This window comes from Gymnogyps californianus, chromosome 3, assembly GCF_018139145.2.
Source record: "Gymnogyps californianus isolate 813 chromosome 3, ASM1813914v2, whole genome shotgun sequence".
NCBI classification, from domain to species: Eukaryota; Metazoa; Chordata; class Aves; order Accipitriformes; family Cathartidae; genus Gymnogyps; species Gymnogyps californianus.
Window position 1 is genome coordinate 67,019,561 of NC_059473.1, and position 19,500 is coordinate 67,039,060.

General features: G+C 42.9%; 1 protein-coding gene across 1 annotated transcript in view; it reads left to right on the top strand.

Annotated features, from left to right (window-relative positions):
• Window positions 1-2,377, top strand: part of ARHGAP18 (Rho GTPase activating protein 18) — a 65,278-nt gene extending 62,901 nt beyond the window's left edge. Inside the window, exon 15 of the mRNA XM_050894162.1 lies at window positions 1,596-2,377. Within this exon, the coding sequence (XP_050750119.1) occupies window positions 1,596-1,687 (92 nt within the window). The 3' untranslated portion in view covers window positions 1,688-2,377. The remainder of the gene's footprint in view (window positions 1-1,595) is intronic.
• Window positions 2,378-19,500: the final 17,123 nt, after the last annotated feature.

Sequence of the window (19,500 nt, forward strand, 5' to 3'; positions counted from 1 at the left end):
AGGTTTTTTTAACAGAATTCCAGTGAAACTGGAACAACCTACTATCACTTTAAACATGTGACAGAAATTGTATGTCTCTTAGAGAAAATACATGGCTAGTTGCAGATTTGTTTTGTTATGAAATAGGATAGAAAGCTTAGATGTTTCCTCTGTCTGAATGGTTTACTTCCAGACAATTTCAACTTCAATCAGCCCTTACAAATACTAGTCCTTATTAATACTCTCAGTTGAGATAAGAGAAACTCACTGACTTTAACCTGCTGTACAGGTTTAAGTAAACCAGTTGTCCTGATCTTTGCCATTTCTCTCTCTGTGCCCGATGTGACTGACTCGTGTAGAGGGAGCCCAAAAGTGAGAAGACTCGACAGCATCGTGATGCACCTATATGCTTACACTTATGCTCATAATTGTAGCATGCGCAATACTGCGATCCTGTCCCCTAGCAGACAGAGCTGCTGAAGTCTCCACAGATTTTTTGAGTACTCAGTACACTATAGGGCTTCAGGGCACTGAACGGGACTTTTGCCATTGCTTCGTGACCGGGACTGGATAGGGACGTGGCAAACCACTGTCCCTGTGCTCTCACTGCCTGAACATGCTGCACTGTGTGGGGGAGAGGGCCTAGTTCAGCTGCGTGGGCGGTACAGGTCATGTAGGTTGGGATAAAAATCCTAGAGGGAAGACAGGCTGCCACCTGGCAAGGAGAGCGGATGGAGAGGAATCAGATGGAGACCAACCCTGGTTGAGCAGGGAGTCTTGCCTTCTTGCCTGCTCTGCATAGGGAGTCCAAAGAGCTGGCAGACAAGCCCAGCTGCAGCGTTGCACCTCTGCTTGCTGCCTGCTTCGGGAGCACATGTGCTGGAAACGTCTGGCTGGCACACGAGCCATCTACCCCAACCACTTGCATGATGGAGTAGGAGAGGGGCTGTGATGTAGAGCTGCAAATGCATGAGATAATGCTTTGCCTTTAGAGGAGTGGGAAGAGTACGCAGATCTTGATGGATCAGCATATGCTATTTTCATCATAGCTACTAGACATGAATTAATTGCTTGTAACGCACCAAGAACACTGTACTACTTTTCCCTCCTAGGACAGTGACCATTACAAGTGCTATGCAGAACTGCTGACCAAGAGGAGAGCAGGATAGGGAGTAACACCTTCTTAGCAAGGACAAACCTTGCTCAAACTTTCTGTTTAAGAAGGGGAACATAACCTGCAATTTTAATGGGCTTCTATGCAAATGTGAACCTAGTGTTTGGATTCAACCATGAGAGGACCAGGGCATTGCTGCTTTTTTCCTAAATCTTTGCAGAGGGGAGCTCCCATGTGCATGGTCTGTGTGAAGAATCTGACCTAGAACGTGCCACAGAGGTGGCACAGCCCCTACTCTCCTCCCTTCTTCCTCTGTTCCCCTTCCTCCCCAAGACAGATGGGAAGGGTAAGAGCACTTCTAGGTTTTAGCTGCATTGTCCTTTCTTTAATACCACAGAGAGGGCTTGAAAACCTAAATGGAATAAAACAGTGACAGGAACTTTGAAAGTTGTTTCCTTTCTTTTTTGGTACTGATGTAACCACATCTCTCTTCTGTTTCTAGGAGAACGCTGCCTTGATGATGATACGTACATGAAGGACCTATACCAGCTCAACCCAAATGCTGAGTGGGTTATAAAATCTAAGCAGAGCTAAGCTCACAACTAATGGCAAAAGAACAACCTGTGGACTTACTTTGTAAGGCTGAATGTTTAAAAGGGATAGTGTGTCCTTTCAACATTCAACTGTGTTACATATATTAATAGAACCTTATCCAGTTTAAAAAAAAAAGTGATGGAAACCCAACAGTGATTACCAATAAATTTTCAGTTTTACTCACAGCAAAATTTTGGAGATAGCACAATTTTCCCACTCATATTTGAAATAAGTACCTTAAATATTGTAATGGCACTAATCTACCTCCCATCTGGTAGGTCTTGTTTCAGAAGAATTTATTTTTCAAACAGATGTTTAACCTCTTTATATTAGAGATCTACAATCTGTTTGTGTAGAATTGTGTGTTCATATAGGTCTTTACAGTGCTAGTACACTGGAGAACCAAATCCTGATCAGCACTTCTGAATGGTACAGTATTAAAAATACCTAAAACCAGTCATATGAATTTCCCAAGTAAGTGTGAAATTCACAGGAAAAACTGCAATGCAATATATTTTGTCTTTGGAAGTCCTAATTTTGTTCACTTTCTAGGTAAAGTTTGACAAAAACTATTTAAACAGAACTGTGAAAATGCTTTCTATGCAGCTTTTTTGCTAGATCTTTTAAATATTTTTTATTCTTATTCCAGTTGATTGTATTCTTGAGATTATTTAAAAAAAAAAAAAAAAAGAAAAAATAAAGGACCATGTGACAAGGTGAGTAATTTTTAAAGCTCACCACTCTTGGCAGTGTCCTTTCTGGAATATTGTCATGCACTAGAAAGACCTTTAGGTTTTTCAGCAATGATATGCAGCCATGTTACATACACTGGTTTCAGTTTTTTTGGACATCTGATAGATTGCATTTTGTGAACTGCCAAAACCTGCCAATTACTAGCACAATAAAAAATTTCAGGAAGAATAAAATAACTGTGGAGGAAAACTGTAGTCTCAATTTCATAGGTAGCAAACCACCAAACCTTTCACTCAAAATCAGTGTAAAGGTCTACTGTGGAGTTCACATAGGCTTTTTGGATATTATCTGCCATCAGCTTTATGTGTGAACTGTCCTGGATGAGGCTAGAAATCAAGTTCTGATTTCCCTTATGCTGATAGATGCTGTCTAAACCACTTCAAAAATTAATAGTCCAATAGTGAACTATTTCAAATCCTTCTTTTTGCAGGGAAAGACTGAAAGCTCCCCATGGACTTCACTGATAATTAATTATAGACTGATGTGGCTTGTTGCAGCAGAAAGAGCTGTGGACTGTAGCTCCAGAGCCCCAGTCCCACAGCAACACTTTGGGCTCACTAACTTGCATACAGCTTTACAATTTATTTGTAAACTAGCTCAGCCGTGCTTAAGTGCTCACACCTACGTGCTGACTACCTGAAATATCTACTGTGAAATTATATCCTTGGAATGAAATATTTTCTTTCAATGCACACACAGAATTATATTGACCTCATAGGGAATATTCTACATACAATCAAGGACTGAATTACATTTTTTTACGTGATCAAAGCTGATTAAAGGAATAAAGGGCCTTTCTGCTGAGCTTTGGATACAGGCCCTGACTGTGTTGTTCCCAAAGTAAGCACTGGAACTCTCCCTTTTATATATAAGCAGTGAAACAGAACTCTGAAAGGTCATAGAAAAATTAGACATCTACTGATAAGTTATCCACAGCATACGAACAATTTCAGGGGCGTAAGTATTTATTGTTTTTTAAAGTCAAAGGCTGTCTCCATGTGGAAAGGCAGCACTGAAGGATTCTCAAAAGCAGGATGACTAAAATAGGAAATTGTTCTAACGTGACTGTCCTGCCCTCGATGCTCCATCTAGTTGGGTACCCCTACGCGGTATAGCAGTGTGCCGCTATGGGTGAACCCTGTAAGACAAATCACTTTTGTCAGTAGAACAAACCACACTCCCTGTTCTTTAAATGTAAGGAGTAGAGTAGAAAACCAGTACAATGCTTAGGTAAATATTTATGAATCTAATGTAATAAATACAAGGTTTTTTTGCCATGTAATACAAAAATGGTGTGTGTTCTCATAATACATTATAGTCCTGTAAAAGATTACTTGTTACTGGAACTCTAGATGTCATTTTAATCAGGAGCAAAGTGCAGATGATAGGAACAGCTGTACAGTTTCAGTATAAAATTACAACCGCCCTGTGGCTATGATCTCTTAAATAACTTTGTTTCTGGTTTAGTGCCATTATCTTTTTTAATTTAAAAAGCTCTTTTATAATTAAATGTTGTTTTTTCTGACTTCTTTTCTCATTTGAATTCTTTTATTTGTATGTAAAACTTACACAATTGACACTAAGCGGTGATTATATTTTCATTTCACACTTCCTGTCTTTGTAGGTAGTTGGTAGTTTTGTGTATGAAAAGAGACACTGATAAGTTAGAAAGAGTCTTGCAACATGAATGCCTGCTGGAAAAGGAAATACTGGCTAGAAGTTTAAAACTTCACCGCAATCACAGCGCACCTTAGCTAAATCCGTAATATAACACTTACTGGGTATATGCGAGGGAACAGCAACCCTCTCAGCATTTATTGAAAATACTGGCTCTTAATTACTCATAATTAAAGAATTAAATTAGGGCACAAGGGGGAAGTCCAAAACCATTCAGGTAAGCTGATAAGAATCTTTTATAATTAAGAAGACAACGCTGCTCGGGTTGCTTATTCGGGGCAATTTGGCAGCTGATCATTGTTTGACTGACAACTTGGGAAACACATCCGCAGGTTTTTTTTCACCCAGCTGACAGATTAATTGATTTAACACTTAGTGTGCAAACCCGGACGCATCCCCGCTGCTCTGCCCGCGCTGCAGGACTGAGATGGGGGGAAGGAAGGAGTGGGGAAGCAGGCAGTGGCCCCTCGTACTGCTGCCTGGATGTTGTGGAGCACGTAAGGATGGTTTTGTGCTCAAAAATCATCCTCCAATGTATATTTGGGGGGAGGGTGTGTGTGAGAGGGTCCGCAATGCTTGCATGGGGTGTTGACACCTTTCTCGCGCTGCCTGTCCTCTTCAAAGACCAAAGAGTTTGCACTCATTTTCCATAGCCTCCTGTACTTGCCCACCTTGCGCAAAGCGCATGTGCCGTCCCTGGATATCCACGGGTGGTAAGAAGAAAGCTGTCATCCCTACCACCTGCCCCCTGCGCGAGCAGCAGAGAGGCAGGCAGCAGCATGGCAGGCTTTTCTGACGTAGCAGGTCAACAAGCAGCGTGTGTGAGCGTGCTGGTGAGGTTTCAGGAAGGCGGTAGGGAGCGGGAAGATGAGTGGGTCTGGATGTGTTGGAAGCATTGGCTGAGTTTCCGTCAGGCCTTTCAGTATGCGGTGGCATGACTGAGATGAATTCAAGGGGTAAGGAGATGCATTTTTATCCAGTGAGCACCAACGGAGAAGGAAATGTTTGAGAAAGGCCTGCTTGAAACTTTTTCCAGTGCATTATTTGTCAGATATTCTTAAAAGCGGTGGAACTGTCCAATAAAATACGCTCTTTTACTAAGTATTGAGTTAAATTGCAGCAGAAAGCTAACTTGGCGAAAAGATTTGCTAAATGAATGATTTCCTCTGTATCACACAAATATATCTGAGGATTAGACCTCTATTGTGCTTCTATTTTTAAAAGGTTGCAGCCATTCAAAAACAATAAAATGTGTATGTGCTAATCTTACAGCAATATTTATAATAATTATTTTTTATGTAGAGCAATGCTTTAAAGACTTTCAAGCCACTGTTTGTGTTTGCACACGGACCATATCTGAGGCAGGTAAGTACTTATCATCCCCATTTAACAGATGGGAAAAGTGTTCATAAATGGCTGGCCTGCACCTAGAAGGGGTGAAATCAGTCTGATTTGTAGAACCCAAATACAATCCTCCAAAAATTGTTTTAAAAATCTGCTGTATTGCCAATAACAGAAGTACAGCAATCACGAATCTGACTTCAGGGGACTGTTTTAATAAATACAATACTGTGGGTTTTAGCCTGGTTTCCAAAGGAAAGGTGTCTGGGGCAATCTTGCTGCCTGTGTGTGTCTTCCCCTAATTACTTTTGAATCTGTTGGCAGACTTCAGTCATTTTTGGCAAAGGGAGTGGAGGGAGGGAATGTCTCAAAAATAAGTTTCTACGAGCTTCATAAAACTAGGCAACTGGGAGGGAGACAGAGGCAGTACGAGTCCTTCATTCAAAGGGAAGATGACAGCGTAAGCCCAACCTTTATTTAGGCACCAGAACAGATGCGGGAGAGAGACAGTAGACATGCTCTGACTGTGGAGGGAGGCTGTGCTTGGAGCTCACAGCCAGCCATCGGGAACTGGCATCGGCGTTTGGATGCACTTGCTTGTGTTGCCTTCTGACTTCTGAATCTTCCTTGCTGATGTGATGTGGGTGATTGTTGCTGAAGCTGCAGTTGTTCCCTGGGCTGGCTTTTGTGGTGCAGCCTCTCCGCAACTTCTGGTTAGTATGGCTCATCCCCATCCCCTCCCTATGGACTGAGCAACTACCTGAGCACCTTGCCGGCCTGAGCTGTACCCGCAGTTAATGGTGTTCACACGGGCCAGGAGGTGGGTAGTGGTACATCTGCTCTCTGCTGTGGCTGGGAATTACCTTCATCCCGGACAAAGATCGGCTCTAAAATGGGTCAGGGTCAAAGGACAGCCTTCACGTGCAGGTTCTAAACTGTAGTGGGAATATAACTTGCCATTCAGGTCCTCTGTTCTGAATCATACAGAGGTGGTGGTGAGGTGCTGGTGGTGGTGGTTCAAAATCCCTGCAGATGTTGCCACTCCTTGATTAGTCCCTTTTGGGATAATTGAAAGGATCCTTCATTCTTCCTGTGGCACTGTAAAACCAGTAACGCTCATTCACACTGAGAGCCGAAGTCTCCGTATTTTACCTGCCAAATGAGCTTTGCCCTCTGTGTTACTGTTATGCCTCCGTAATGCATTACTCTTGAAAATGCCTGCGGTTTGGTTTAATTGGCTTGGTTCCCGTCAACAGTCTGATCGCGTGCTATGTCACCAGATCAGGTCCTGCAGGTCAGTCGGTTCTGTGCTTCTTTCCCACGGGATTTCTCGTGCCTTCAGAGCGGTGAAACTACCCCCTGGTTATTGCGTGAACGTGTGTTTGCTCTCCGGTGTTAATTCATCGCCCGTTGGGGAGAAGCGGAGGCCCAGTCCTGCAGCACGCACGTCTTTTTATCTCCTTGCCTGAAAGCCGCCCTCTGCCTGCGACACCCCTGTGAGCCGCCGCGGGCAGCCACACCTCGCTCTCCTGACTCGACCCAGACTTGCCGCAGCTACGCTTCCTCCTTGCTCTCTTTCTCCGGCGGCTGCCGTGGGGCCGGCTGCCGGGGCGGCGGCAGGTGGCGGTGCTGTGCTGTGCTCCGTTCCGCCGTGCCGCGCCGTGCCGCGCTCCCGCCGCCCGCCCCCCCCCCCCCCCCCCCCCCCCCCCCCCCCCCCCCCCCCCCCCCCCGGCCCGCCCGCCCGCCCCGGCCCGGCCCGGCCCGGCCCGGGCGCCGCCGCGGAGCTCCGCGCCGCTGGGTACGCGCGGCGAGCTCGCCTCCCCGCAAAATGCGGGCTTGCTGAACGTGGGGGCCGCGAAACGGAGTATGTACGTCTGATAATCTCTTGGCACTTCCCCCCCCCAATATAAATAATGGTAAATCGGTACCTTTTGGAGAAAGTGAGAATTTAAAGTATCATCTAGTGCTCTAACTGCATTTATCTAATCTGTACGAGCGGTCACTTGTGTGTTCCTGTCTGCTGTCGTGCCATCCATCCTGTGAGCTGCACCGAGGGCTCTTCGACTTCCTGAAGTCATGTATTTATTTTCACGTGTTTTTCTCACGCCCGCGGCTAGTCAGGCAGTACGTAACTCATTCATCGGAGAGGGTGCCTCAGGCAGGTACAACTTCCCTGTCCAGTTGTCCGGACGCAGTGAAACTGTGAGGATAGAAAGCTTTGCATAGCAGAAAATCGCAAGCTTGCGTGAGTTACTGGAGCGTCCCCTCGCGGGTTATCAACATGCAGATGTATGACTCGCTCCAAATGACCCAGAATAAACGAGGGAACACGTAATTGCTTTGAAATGTCTGAGGTTCCAAACCCTGGGCTGCGCTGGATTAGCAACTGGAAACTGGTTTCTTGCTTACTCACTTTTTCCCCTGATCCGAGAAGAGTTGTTTGATTTAAATCTTGCCTTCTGGTTTTGGATTAGTCTGAAACTTACAGTGTGTCTAACCTAATTTAGTCGTCTTGATTATATTCTAGTATGTTCCCACATTGTGCTCTGTAAATTAGAAGGCGAATGAGCTCCCAAGCCCTTACTCTGGATGCTCTTCCTCTGCTCTAGACTGCCATAAGCTGTCTTTAGTCATAAATCTCGTTCAGCCTGTGCAAAGGGAGTTTCTTTCAGCAGGAACCAGAGCCCGAGTAGGTGAAACGGCATCGAGGCTCTCATTGTGGGGCTTTGCACATCTGTGAAAGACAGAGCTGAGGGGTGCCCATCTCAGTATCCCAGTCTGCCTCCTGTTCTTCTGTGTGTCGGTCTCATTCACTACAGCGTTTTGCCTCTCTGACTGTAAAATCTTGGGATGCAGCCAGGTGACATCCATCTGGGATGCTGTTTTTGTTTAAAACACTTGATCTTGAAATAAGCAGTATTTTGGGGGGGTATGGTAAGGGAGTCTTGGAGTCCTGGCAGAAGTATCTGGTGGTGCTTTTAATGTGCCATTGTGAACCAAAAAAAAAAAAATTTTTTTTCTTCTCGTTGGGTTTAGCAATGAGAGAACAAACAATTCTGACATAGTTAGGAGTTCTGGTATGTTTTTGCAAGAAGTAGATCAGAAAACATACTATGCAAAAACCTTTTCAGTCATTCAACTTTTTCTACCTAGATGGTGCATTTTTATTTTTTGTAGATCTCTGCTGGGAGGTTATTCTGATTTTTGTTACATTTTTGCCTTGGCTAGATGGTGGAGGGAGATGTGAGAGAATTATACTGTTTTTTTAAAAAAAATTAAAAATCTTATTGTTAAAAGTATTGTTACGATAACAATGATGGGCCAGTGTGTGAACATGAAATGGAGTACTTCAGAAGAGGATTCTTATTTATCCCAGTTCCTTCCAAGTTGAGAAAATGGGACAGCCAAGTCTGTAGACCAAATGTTTCTGTCATCCATGCAGAACTGTTTCACCAGAGGTCTTCTAGGAAGAGTCAAAAGAAGAGAATACCCATGTCCGCAGCCACTCGAATGAGGAGGTGTTCTCCTGCAAGCGGTGTTGCCAGCACTCAAAGGCAGTCGTGAGAATAGTGTGGGGTTGGGTTTTTTTTCTTTTTTTCTTTTTAAATTGGCTAATTTTTCTCTGTGAATGATGTTGTTGGGAATAATGAAAATTGTTGTGAAAACTCGGCATAATTAGAAGATTTTTTCTGTGCAACCACAATGTGGGTGTTTTGGAGGTATATATAGAATACACAGGATTACAATACTCTGCTCTTCATTTTTTCCAAAGAATTTCTAAGTTGCTTATATCAAATCTGCTTGGATCATTACAGGAGGAATTGAGCCAGTACAGAAGTACTTGCTAAGCCAGTGATACACCATTGGTGAAGCTAGGAAAGAACTATTTATTTTTCCTGCCAAGACACCTGTGGCTGTGGCACAGTAAATTCTAAAAACACTTACTTGGTTCTAAGAAAAAATAATTAGCACATAAACAATACAACTAAACTGCATAATTAGATATGCTGATGATGACAGGACTGGCATCCCAGGTCCGTCTGTTAGGCGCTGTCTCACAAGTCAGTGTACTGGTGAGACGTCCTTAAGATTACAAAATAATTTCCTAAAGATTCAATTAAGAAATGCTGAGTGTGGGCAATACTGATTAGAGTGGCTGTTCTTCATTTGTCTCTGCCTTTACTTTTAGGTAATTTTAGCACTCCTACTCTTTTAGAAAGCCCTTTAGCAATATTCGAGCAGTTAGTAAGACAGAGGCAAAAAGGTCTACCTTGTATGATGTTTTTGTCTGTGCCAGTGTGCTTCATCTACATTACGTACAGAGGAAAAGGCCAGAAATAACATTCATCTGTGTAACCCCAGAAGGCATAGCTGTTCCCAACAAATATGTTTTAAAGAGGAGTTGGTGTTCCCAAGGGGTGCTCCAAAGGGCGTTCCTGAGCATGGGGAGTCTCTCAGTACAGGTGTGTAGGAGTGGTTGCTGCTGGAAGTGTGTATATGTGCTGCCTTGAAGGATGATCCGCTGCTTCTTGAGCATTGTTGAGTGAGTGTGAAGTGACTGCCTATTTTTGGAGAGAAATGACCTCATCCATGCCACTAGCAGAATTAGCAGCGTAATTAGCACTGGCTGCTTCAGCATGATGTCATTGGACTTGGAAAGCTTTGATAGAGTTTCTGGCTACCATCTCAGCTTGTGTGTACACATGTGCTTTCACTTGCCGTCTCACCCTCTCACCACTGATCTTTGAATCAAAGTTGGAGTTTTTAATCAAAGTGTGGGGGCAGTAAGAACAACTGCATTTGGCCAGATTGAAGGTCTGTTTACTTTTGTTATCTGCCATCCCTGATGGTGGTCAATAGTGGATGCTTAAGGAAGGGCTGAAGCACAGAAGCACGTAGTCATAATTTCCTAGAATGCTTTCTCAGTAAGCTTGTCACTTGCATGTAACGTCCTTGTGTTCAGTAGCCATTAATGAGGTTTACTTCCACTAATTTTCATAATTGCTTTTGAACCCCTGTAAACTCATGGCACTCACTACATCCTATGGAAGTTTTACAGTGTAACTGTGTATTGTCTCTTTGGAAGGGACTTCTTCACTCAATGAACAACCCTACCTGTTTACCTTTGCCATGCTACTTAGGATTTCATAGAGCTTCTTGGTTGTCCCCTCCTCTAGTCAAAGAGTTGCAGCTCTTTTCATTGTCCTATGTGTGGAAGCCATTCTAGATGTTTGGTTGTCTTTGTTGCCCTTCTTGAACCTTTTCTTATTCTGCTCTGTCTTCTCAGGTTAGGGGAAATCAGAAATGTACCTTGTATTCACATCTTATCAGGAGGTGAATGTGCAATGATCTATATGGTGGGACAGTAATTTTGTTGTTCTCTGTACCTTAATGACTTCTGATACTTGTTTGGGTTTTTTGGCTACTTTTAATCACTGAGTTGACATTTTCATAGTTATTGATGGAATGATCTTTCATGTCCAGTGGTAGACAGTTCAGATTCAAGTGGTAGACAGTTCAGGTTCAATCACTGTGAAGGCAGTGTGGGACTTTTTCTCATTTTCGTTGCTTTATTTCATCTGCAATTTTTTCACCAGTCAGGCATGAGGTCACCAGTATCATGAGGTCCATCTGGAGCTCTCTGCAGTTTGTTTCTTTAAAACCTTCAATAATTCAGTATTAGCAACCAACCTTATCGCTTCATTTATTCACCCCCAGCTTGAGATCAGGTGTATGTTGAACAGCATGGGCCCAAGTGCTACACTGGTGACCTGTCTGCAATGAGACTGTGCATTCCCACCTTTTCTTTCTCGTCTTTTAAACTTGTTTATCCCTGTGAGCACCTTTTTTTTTTTTTTCTTTTTCCCCATGGCAACTTAATTTCTTAATTAAGACTTTTGATGTCTATTTTTATTTTTTGGGTCTTGCTTATCCACATGCTTATGAACTTCCTCCAAAACTCCAATAGGTTCATGAGTCATGACTTTATAAAAGAACAGTGTTATCCTCAGTAGAGGGTTACTACAGTAAACAATTCAGCTGTGTCATACTTGAGTTCTGTTTAATTTGTGGGTGAAGACCATCTGGTGCTGGTAACTAGCCAGTGTTAATTTTCTCAATTTGTGTTACAACTTTTTACTGAAATTCAGTTTGAGACTGTTCCTCTGGAGTCACTCCTGTAAATCCCAAAGGGATAATATAGATGCAGAAAATTGATTTAGTTTTTCTGTTGTGGTCTCTTCTTTGGTCACTCCATTTACACATTAATTATTGGTCCTGTAAATTTCTGGCAGACCTCCTGCTCCTGAGAAAAGAATAACTGGTTTTATGCCCTTTTAACAAGTTGTTCCTCAAAACCCCTTTTGGCCTGCTCACTATAATCTTACATAAAATATGACAGTGTGTGTGTGTGGTTTTGGTTTGTTTGTTTTTTTTTTTTTCCTGCATGGATATGGCTTTAAATTGTCAAATAATTCCTTCTTTTGGTTGAATGATTAAATAACAAAAAGGTTAAATATGAATTCAGTGAGCCTCCACTATAGTGCTTTTGTCACTTGCAAACACTTTAACTGTTAGCTTTTATCTTTGGGTTTTTTTTTTTTAAATAGCTTTTTTTTTTTTTAAATTTAGCCTCACTTAAAGAAAATGCAATTGCATGAGATGGGGTAAGGTACTGTTGCTGCTCCTGCAGTTTAGTATATCGGGGGCATGGCAGAATGGATCTCTGCAGCGTTTGGAACCAGATCCTGCATGTTCTTCAGAATCAAGTCAGGAATTGCTTTTCCTCTTGTGCATTTCCTGAGTAATTGCTGTGAGGCAATTATTTATGTGTTTAAATATGTAGCTTCATGTCTTATACGGCACATATGCATAGGGATAGTTGGCATCTTTCATTGTTCAGCTTGCAACCTCTCTGACCTCCGAGCCTCTTTCAGTATATGACCCTCGCTGTTGTGCTCATCGTTGGTCCCTAGTACCACATTCTTCCTCTCTCTGCCTAGAACTTGAGTCTATTGGGAATCTGTGTTTCTCATAGGGAATCTGTTCTTCTCTGCGCATGCATGTCTCACTCCCTTGTGTATGGAATTTGCATTTATTATTGTTCTGCAGCCTATCAGTCCCTACCCCCAGGTATTTGATATACCCGTCATAGTAATATTCTTAATCAAATCTGTGTGTGTGTGTGTATATATATGTTAAGACTGCTAGTCGTCTTTATTTTTAAATTTTTTTTCCCTCTCCTGTTAAATGGCACTCTTCTGCTTCACTCTTTCACTTGCCTTTATTTGGAATTATGGCGCTTTTCTGTAGGTGACATGTATTTCTGAACAGTGTGCTCTTCTGCATCTGCCTTTGATTTAAAATTCTCCTATAACTTTAAAAGTGGTAGCAACATGGTTCTGTATTGGCTTAGGTGAAGAATATCTTTCTTCTACAAATTTCCTCTCTTCTCTCTTTTCCAGAAGTTTCCTCAGATGCCATTGGATCCACACCTACAGTACCACTTCTGTACCACTGCAACAGTAGGAGCATTTCAGAGAACACCACTGCTGATCTTGTGGCCTTTAACCTGCTACCTAGTCATCTACTCTCTTGTGTAGGTAAGACCATAAAAACAAATCCGCTCCCCTCATATCTTTCTTCACAGCTTATGAGGTCAGCTATTTTCAACCCTTTTGGCCAGTTGGTACTCAGGGATCCCAAACATCACAGATATGAGAGGTTTCAGTGATAGTTCACAGTATGGCCTGCCCTTCTCCTGGATCTCCTAGGATCACTGTCCTGACCTCATTTAGGGAATCACTTTTGTTTTCCTTAACTTTGTGATCTCCCACCATGAGACTTCTTGTTGCATCAGCTCCAGCGTGAAGGAAGGAAAGCACAAGGGTCATTAACAGTGTCATCAGTGCATCTCTCTGTCCCCGGGTTCCTCTCGTCTTGGTCAAAGAGATGTTTTTTTCTGTCTGTGTGCACATGTCACTTGGCCACAGAGCAGACCATCGTATGTGTGACAGTTATGCAGATGTCTGGGAAACCTCTTACCTCTGGATCGACTTCCATCAGCATTTTGTTTTATATGATATCCAGCTGATCTATACCAGGAGATCTATTCAGTTTCTTCCTTTCCTCCACCATGCTGTGTCTGTGGCTTATTCGTGATCGGAGGGGCTGCGGTAGTGGTGACTTCATGTATTGTTGTTATCATTCAGCTGAGGAATAGTCTCTGAGCACCTCAGGTGGACTGTCAGTTTCTAGCACCTGGCTAGGCGTAGTGCTGTTGTGGCACACAAACTGCTGCTTATCTGAATTTTTTGATCTCAGATAAGTTGAGCCAGGGAAGTTGCTGGTGCTGACACTGTCGGATTGCCCTGGAGCCAAGGTTCGTGTCTAGCCCAGCCCCGGCAGAGTCCTGGGGCCCTTGGGGAATCACTATTATTTCTCGCCTCTGAGCTGTGCCTCGGCTGCTTGTCTTCTCCCTTCTGCAGCGTACAGGGTATGTGTTGTGAGGCTTCTGCCATAATTAGCATTTTGGATATTGTTCGTAGAGTCCACAGTGTTGGCCTGCTCCTTTGCACTATTACAGTATGTAGCACACAGTGAAGGGAGTTAAAGAGTGTCCAAATCCCTGTGGAGTTTGCCTTTGAATGCTCTACTACTAATAAAAATATAGATATGTAAATTTTGCTTCAGCCACGTCAGTGCAGCTCTAAGACCTTTCTGTTCTCTTCTAACATCTTCCCTGTACTGCGCTACTCAAAGGATATGATTGCCACCTGTGGGCAGCTCCGCTTTTCTTTGCCTTTTAAATATTTTTCTTTTAAGCTTTGCAGCCAGTCTCTGTTGGACTCCTTGCTGGAGTATGTCCCCCTTCACAAAAGCACATCAATTCTCTCATGGAATTCAGGTAAAGAAAAAGTGTCTGGGGCTCTGATACCGTAGCGACCTGACAGTTTATGTCAAGGTGTGCTTTGGTAAACCAAGGCAGGAGCAACTGTGCTCTCTGGATAGCATTTTACAATTCCTGTGCTTAACAGTTAGCAAAAAGTACTTTATTTTTTTTCTTCCCCTCCCCCAAGCTGTGCAAACAGTTATGCTGCCTCTGGAGATGGAGGTTTTTCTGTCCTTGCAGGCTGTATTGGAAGCACCAGCGCAAGTTTTGAACGACAGACTCCTTTTGCTTCCAGGGCTCACCTCTCCTCTGTACCAGTTCAGGGCTCCAGATCGCATTGGAAACGACAGAAAACCTTGCCACCATCCCTCCCCCTACCAAGAGCTTGCCCCAAGGGCTCCTGCTCATGAACCAAATGAGCAAGAGCGAAGTGAACGCCTGTTTTCTGGCTGCTTTTTAAGAAGAGGGAGTGTCTCTGGAGGGTCAGTACTGTGCCCATCTTGTCCCTGCGGGGCGTGCGTGTTTTGATGGGGTGTCTCAGGGCGACGTTCCAGAAGCTGAGTCTCATTGGACTGTTGGCTTTCTTGTCAAGGTTTTGCTCCGACACTGGTCCTCTGCTTTGTGACAATTTGATTATTAATTACTACTTTAAAAAACCCCAAAACTTGATGGAATGCAACATTTTCCCTTCTTGGACTGTTTGAATGCTAATGTAGTATTGCTTTGTGTCCCTCCTGTTCAGAAACAGTTTATTTTCTTTCCCAGCTGATTCTGTTTTCTCTCTTTCTCCTCCTTCCATCCCTTTCGTCGTCTTCCAGTCCATCCATGCTGTTCCAGCGTCCCAGTGACCTTGAAGGCAGCTGTGCCGTGTGGAAGTGAGGATGGGCAGCTGTGCACAGGTCTTCATTGTAACTCCACAGTTAAGCTTCTGCAGGCACTCAATATATTCAGGCTTACAGAGAGTGCAAACCACCAGCAGTCCTGTGCCTTTAGCTTTGTCTCTTCATTCTCTTGAAAGATCATCCAAAGACCTGCTTAGAAATGTTAAACAACTGCTGTAATTACCCATTCTTTCTTAAATCCTTTTTCATCTGTGTCACACTTCTCGCAAATGCCATTCATTTCTGAATGAAACAGCATAGGTACAAATGATCTTTTCTTGAGCTATTAATTTATTTCCCCTCTGACCTTTTGTATCACTTTTAAGTATTTACGATGTCAGGAATGCCTTGGTTCACCTCCTTTCAGTGCGGCTTTTATCTGCTTTTGGCTTCATTTAGTTTAATTGGTCCCCTATCAATGCTCCTCCTGTCTGCCCTCTGGCAAGGGGGTGTGAGAACAAGGAAATAGTAGGTTTTAGTGTTGGGTACAGATATTAATCTCAGAAGTTACGGTAATGGCTAGGTCTTCAATACGGAGCCCTAATTTTACCCTTATGTTTAGTGTAGAAATCTGATTTAGCTGGGAGATGTGCAGCAATTTCAGAAGACTGAGGGCAATTTGATGCAAAGTTCAGAGAAAACCATTAAATGTATTTCTAAAGTAGAGGTCCCTGCAAATCTACCCTAATATAGCATTTCCTCGTGTCCCTTCCCCCAGGAATAGCTTGTTGTTATTCCTCTTCAGAGTGTAGCTAGCTGACTGTGAAAAAAACAGAAAAAGTTGAATAGTCTTATATCAGAAGAACAGAAAACGTGAAGTAAGCAGAATTATTCAACCTAATTGTCTCTGGGGTCTCATTGAAGTTTATTAAGGAACAGAAGGGGCAGTTCTAACTTTTATGGGCCAGATTTTCTTAAGAATTTAGTATACTGTGTGCTGCCTTCCTTATACAGGATGTGTTACACTGGGAACTTGGTTCTGAGTGTGTGGTTCGTCCCTGTTCCCCCCACCAAGAGCACCATCCCCCATGCTCATTAAACAACGATAGCTAAACAGTGAGAGACTGGTTGGCAAGTAGTCAATTAATTATTCTTTGTAGCAATGACCTTATAGCAAATAGCACTTTTTTTTTCTCTCCTTGCATTTAGCAAATTATTTGGCATAATTTGCTAAAAGATTTTCACGAGAAAGTTTAAACTTCATATTCATTTGCTTTTATACCTGGCACATGGAAAATACTTGCTTTTTGTATTGTATTGAAGTGTCTTTGCGAGCTGGAGGCCACTAACTGGTCAAGCAATTTCCAAACACAGACACTTGAGCACATTCTTAAATGGTTACTTTTTCTAAAAGGTCTGTGCCCTCATCTAAAGCTACAGTTTAATGTTTGGATTTCGCATTCTACCAAAATCTGTCAAAAACCAAACCACCCACCTATATTGATCAAATATCAATACTACCCTGCAGTCCAGAAGTGTGCACTCTGAATAGCCTGCATGGCAGAGTGAGTTTCTAGTTTTCTTTGCTCAGCATTGTAGAAAATGAGATTAGGTCTTAGTTCTGTAGGGCAGAAAAAGATTTAGACAAAGATTTATGCTGTGAAATGTAATCCAAGATAAAGCATCCCTGTTCCTTGTTTTACAACACAGGAAGAAGGGACCATTCAGTGAAACTGAACAGTGTCAAATCAATATCTATCGACATCTGAAACTGAATATTTATATAAATAACAAGGCACTGATGATGTAGCAAATGAAGTGAAATTGGAGCTGGCATGGTACATGGTTTGGACTGAATGTTACCTTGTTCAGCTGGAAGCGACAGCAGCCCGATGTCGGACCTTGTTTGCTGTGAGCTGAACAAGATCGCCTCTTCAGAGAGACGTGTAGAAGCTGGAGGCTGGTGTCATTTGTTCTGTTGAGAAGGGGTCCTCCTTGCTCCCTCTGAGCCTCACAGACATGTAGGGTGCACCAGGCTGGCAGAACCCACAAAGGAGGAAGTGTTTTGGGATAAAAGCTTCGGGAGTAATGAAAACAGCTGGGAAAGGTGGGTAAAGGTTTTCTTCTGATTTCATAAACTCTCTTGGGTTATGTGTATGCCCCGATGGGAATAATTCTTTTTCTGGGAGATGGAGACCACCTATACAAAACTTGCATAGCTTAGGAAAAAGTGGGAGGCGAGGCCAGTCTGTGGGAGTCTGCTATATGTGCTCTGTTGAAGCTTCAGAAGAGAGTTCCTCCTGCTTGTTCAGTTGGTGTGAGCCATTCTGCAGCTGTCAGAGGTACGGCTGAGTCGAGTTGTCCATGGGGGCCCTTGTCAGCGTTTTGCAGTGTCCTTAAACCTAACACTGATACGTCTGTGGCTGCTCTCTGAACACTCTTAGAGTAGATGGAGCCAGACTAGAAGTGGCAATTCCTGTGTCCTAATGGGCTGCTGAAGCCTCACAGTCCAAGAAATGAGGAGGTTGGTAGAAATTATGAACTATGTTGGCGATGGTGTCAGGGGGAAGATGCGGGCCAAGCTGAGTTCATAGACCCTTCGGAGCAACGTGACCTAGGTACAGTCACCATCCTTGTAGGGCTCCTGAGCTGTGTGCCTCAGAGGAGTTGCAGAGGGCCAGTGGAAGCGTCGAGAACCACCGAACTCTCAAGGTTACCGTAGAGATGGGGACAGGATCTATTACTCAGCACATTGTAGGCCTTGCAGTTTAGGGGAAAACATTATGCTCCCCTCCCCACAACGGTGGAGCACTGTTATTTATCAGAACGTCTCAGAAGGGAAAATCATTCATGCCCTCCAATAATAAAAACATCCTGTAACAACATAATCAGTTTGTTCTTACTTCTGCAGCCAATAGCATTTATATGCATGAAAGAAGGGAGATTTATGAAGTGCACACTGTATAGTGCTTTGTTGCATATTAGTAACACTTCCCAGATCTTCATCATTAGACTGGATCAAGCAGCCATAATACAGAGGATGCCGTCGATAACGTCCTTTCTACCAGTAATATGGTCTTGCTGCAATTGCACTTCAGGGTGGGTTGAGTTACAGCTTTCTGGTCATGAAAAAGAGCTGAGATGCAGACTGAGACCCAAAACTTCCTTCTGCAAAGATTCCCAGACATCAGCTTGCTTAGAAATGAATACAAAAGAGTTAGAGAGTTACATTTATTCAGGCTTTTAGAATTTCCCTCATGAATACAATATTCGCCAATGTCTGCACCTTTCATGGTCCTTTCAGCTCCTTAGGAAAAAAAAGATGGGAAGGTAAGAAGAAAATTTCTGTTCAAGTATTTGGAACTCATTCACATAAGGATTTGCCATTTCTTTAAAGACATGAAAGCTGTGCTAGCCTTTAATTCTGCATCTGAGATGCCCTGACTTGCAGCAGGGAACAGAGAGGATGTATAGTTCCAATTTTTTTGTTAATATGGAGGTTCTCACCTGATGCCACTGAGCACCAGGCTGAAAATCGACCATGAAACATCTTAAAGAAGAAGTGTCAGTAAAGGGTGTTTCTGATATGATATTAAGTGGAATTCCTTAGAGTTAAAAGTATTCTGTAAGCCAAAGCCATTGAGGAAGCATTCAAATTGCTTTGATACTGCTAACAGACTTATTTGCTTGTTTGTTTTCTGCCACTGAAAGAGATGGATCTTACATTTTTTTGAAAATGCATTTATGTTTCTTTTAGCAGCAGCAGCAGCAGTAGAAAAGCCACTACTCGTTACTAGCTCTTACAGCAGAACAACTTTCTTACTCTTTAGAAAATAATTTAATTCTTTTTAAACTGAAATAACTGCATGTGAGGACTAATGAATTGTTCCAAACTTTCACTTCTGCACATATATCATCCGGAAAATAGTTTGTTATTTTCCATTATTATTTACTTGGTTCTAAGTAGCCCTTCCACTGAGCTCATGAGTATATTTTGGTAATCTGTTTGCAGAAATATTGGAGAAAGATAGCTAATATGATGATATTAATGCAAACTGACATGCACAGAAATTTATGTCAGAGAAATGAAACAGGGGACCTTACTGTGGGGTTATATAGCAAGCAAATTCATCTTTCACACTGTGGCTGAATTTGCAAAATGTGAGTGGTGATTACAGTTGGCTGACTTGTTTCGCAAAACGGGGCACCTCAGAAGGACTTAGCTTTTCAGGAGAGCAGGGCTCACAAGAGTGTGTGTGGCTCATTTGTTCGCTTTTTATTAATCAGCACTTGCTGCTGTGCCCCAAGCTGGGCATCTAGAGACAGTCACA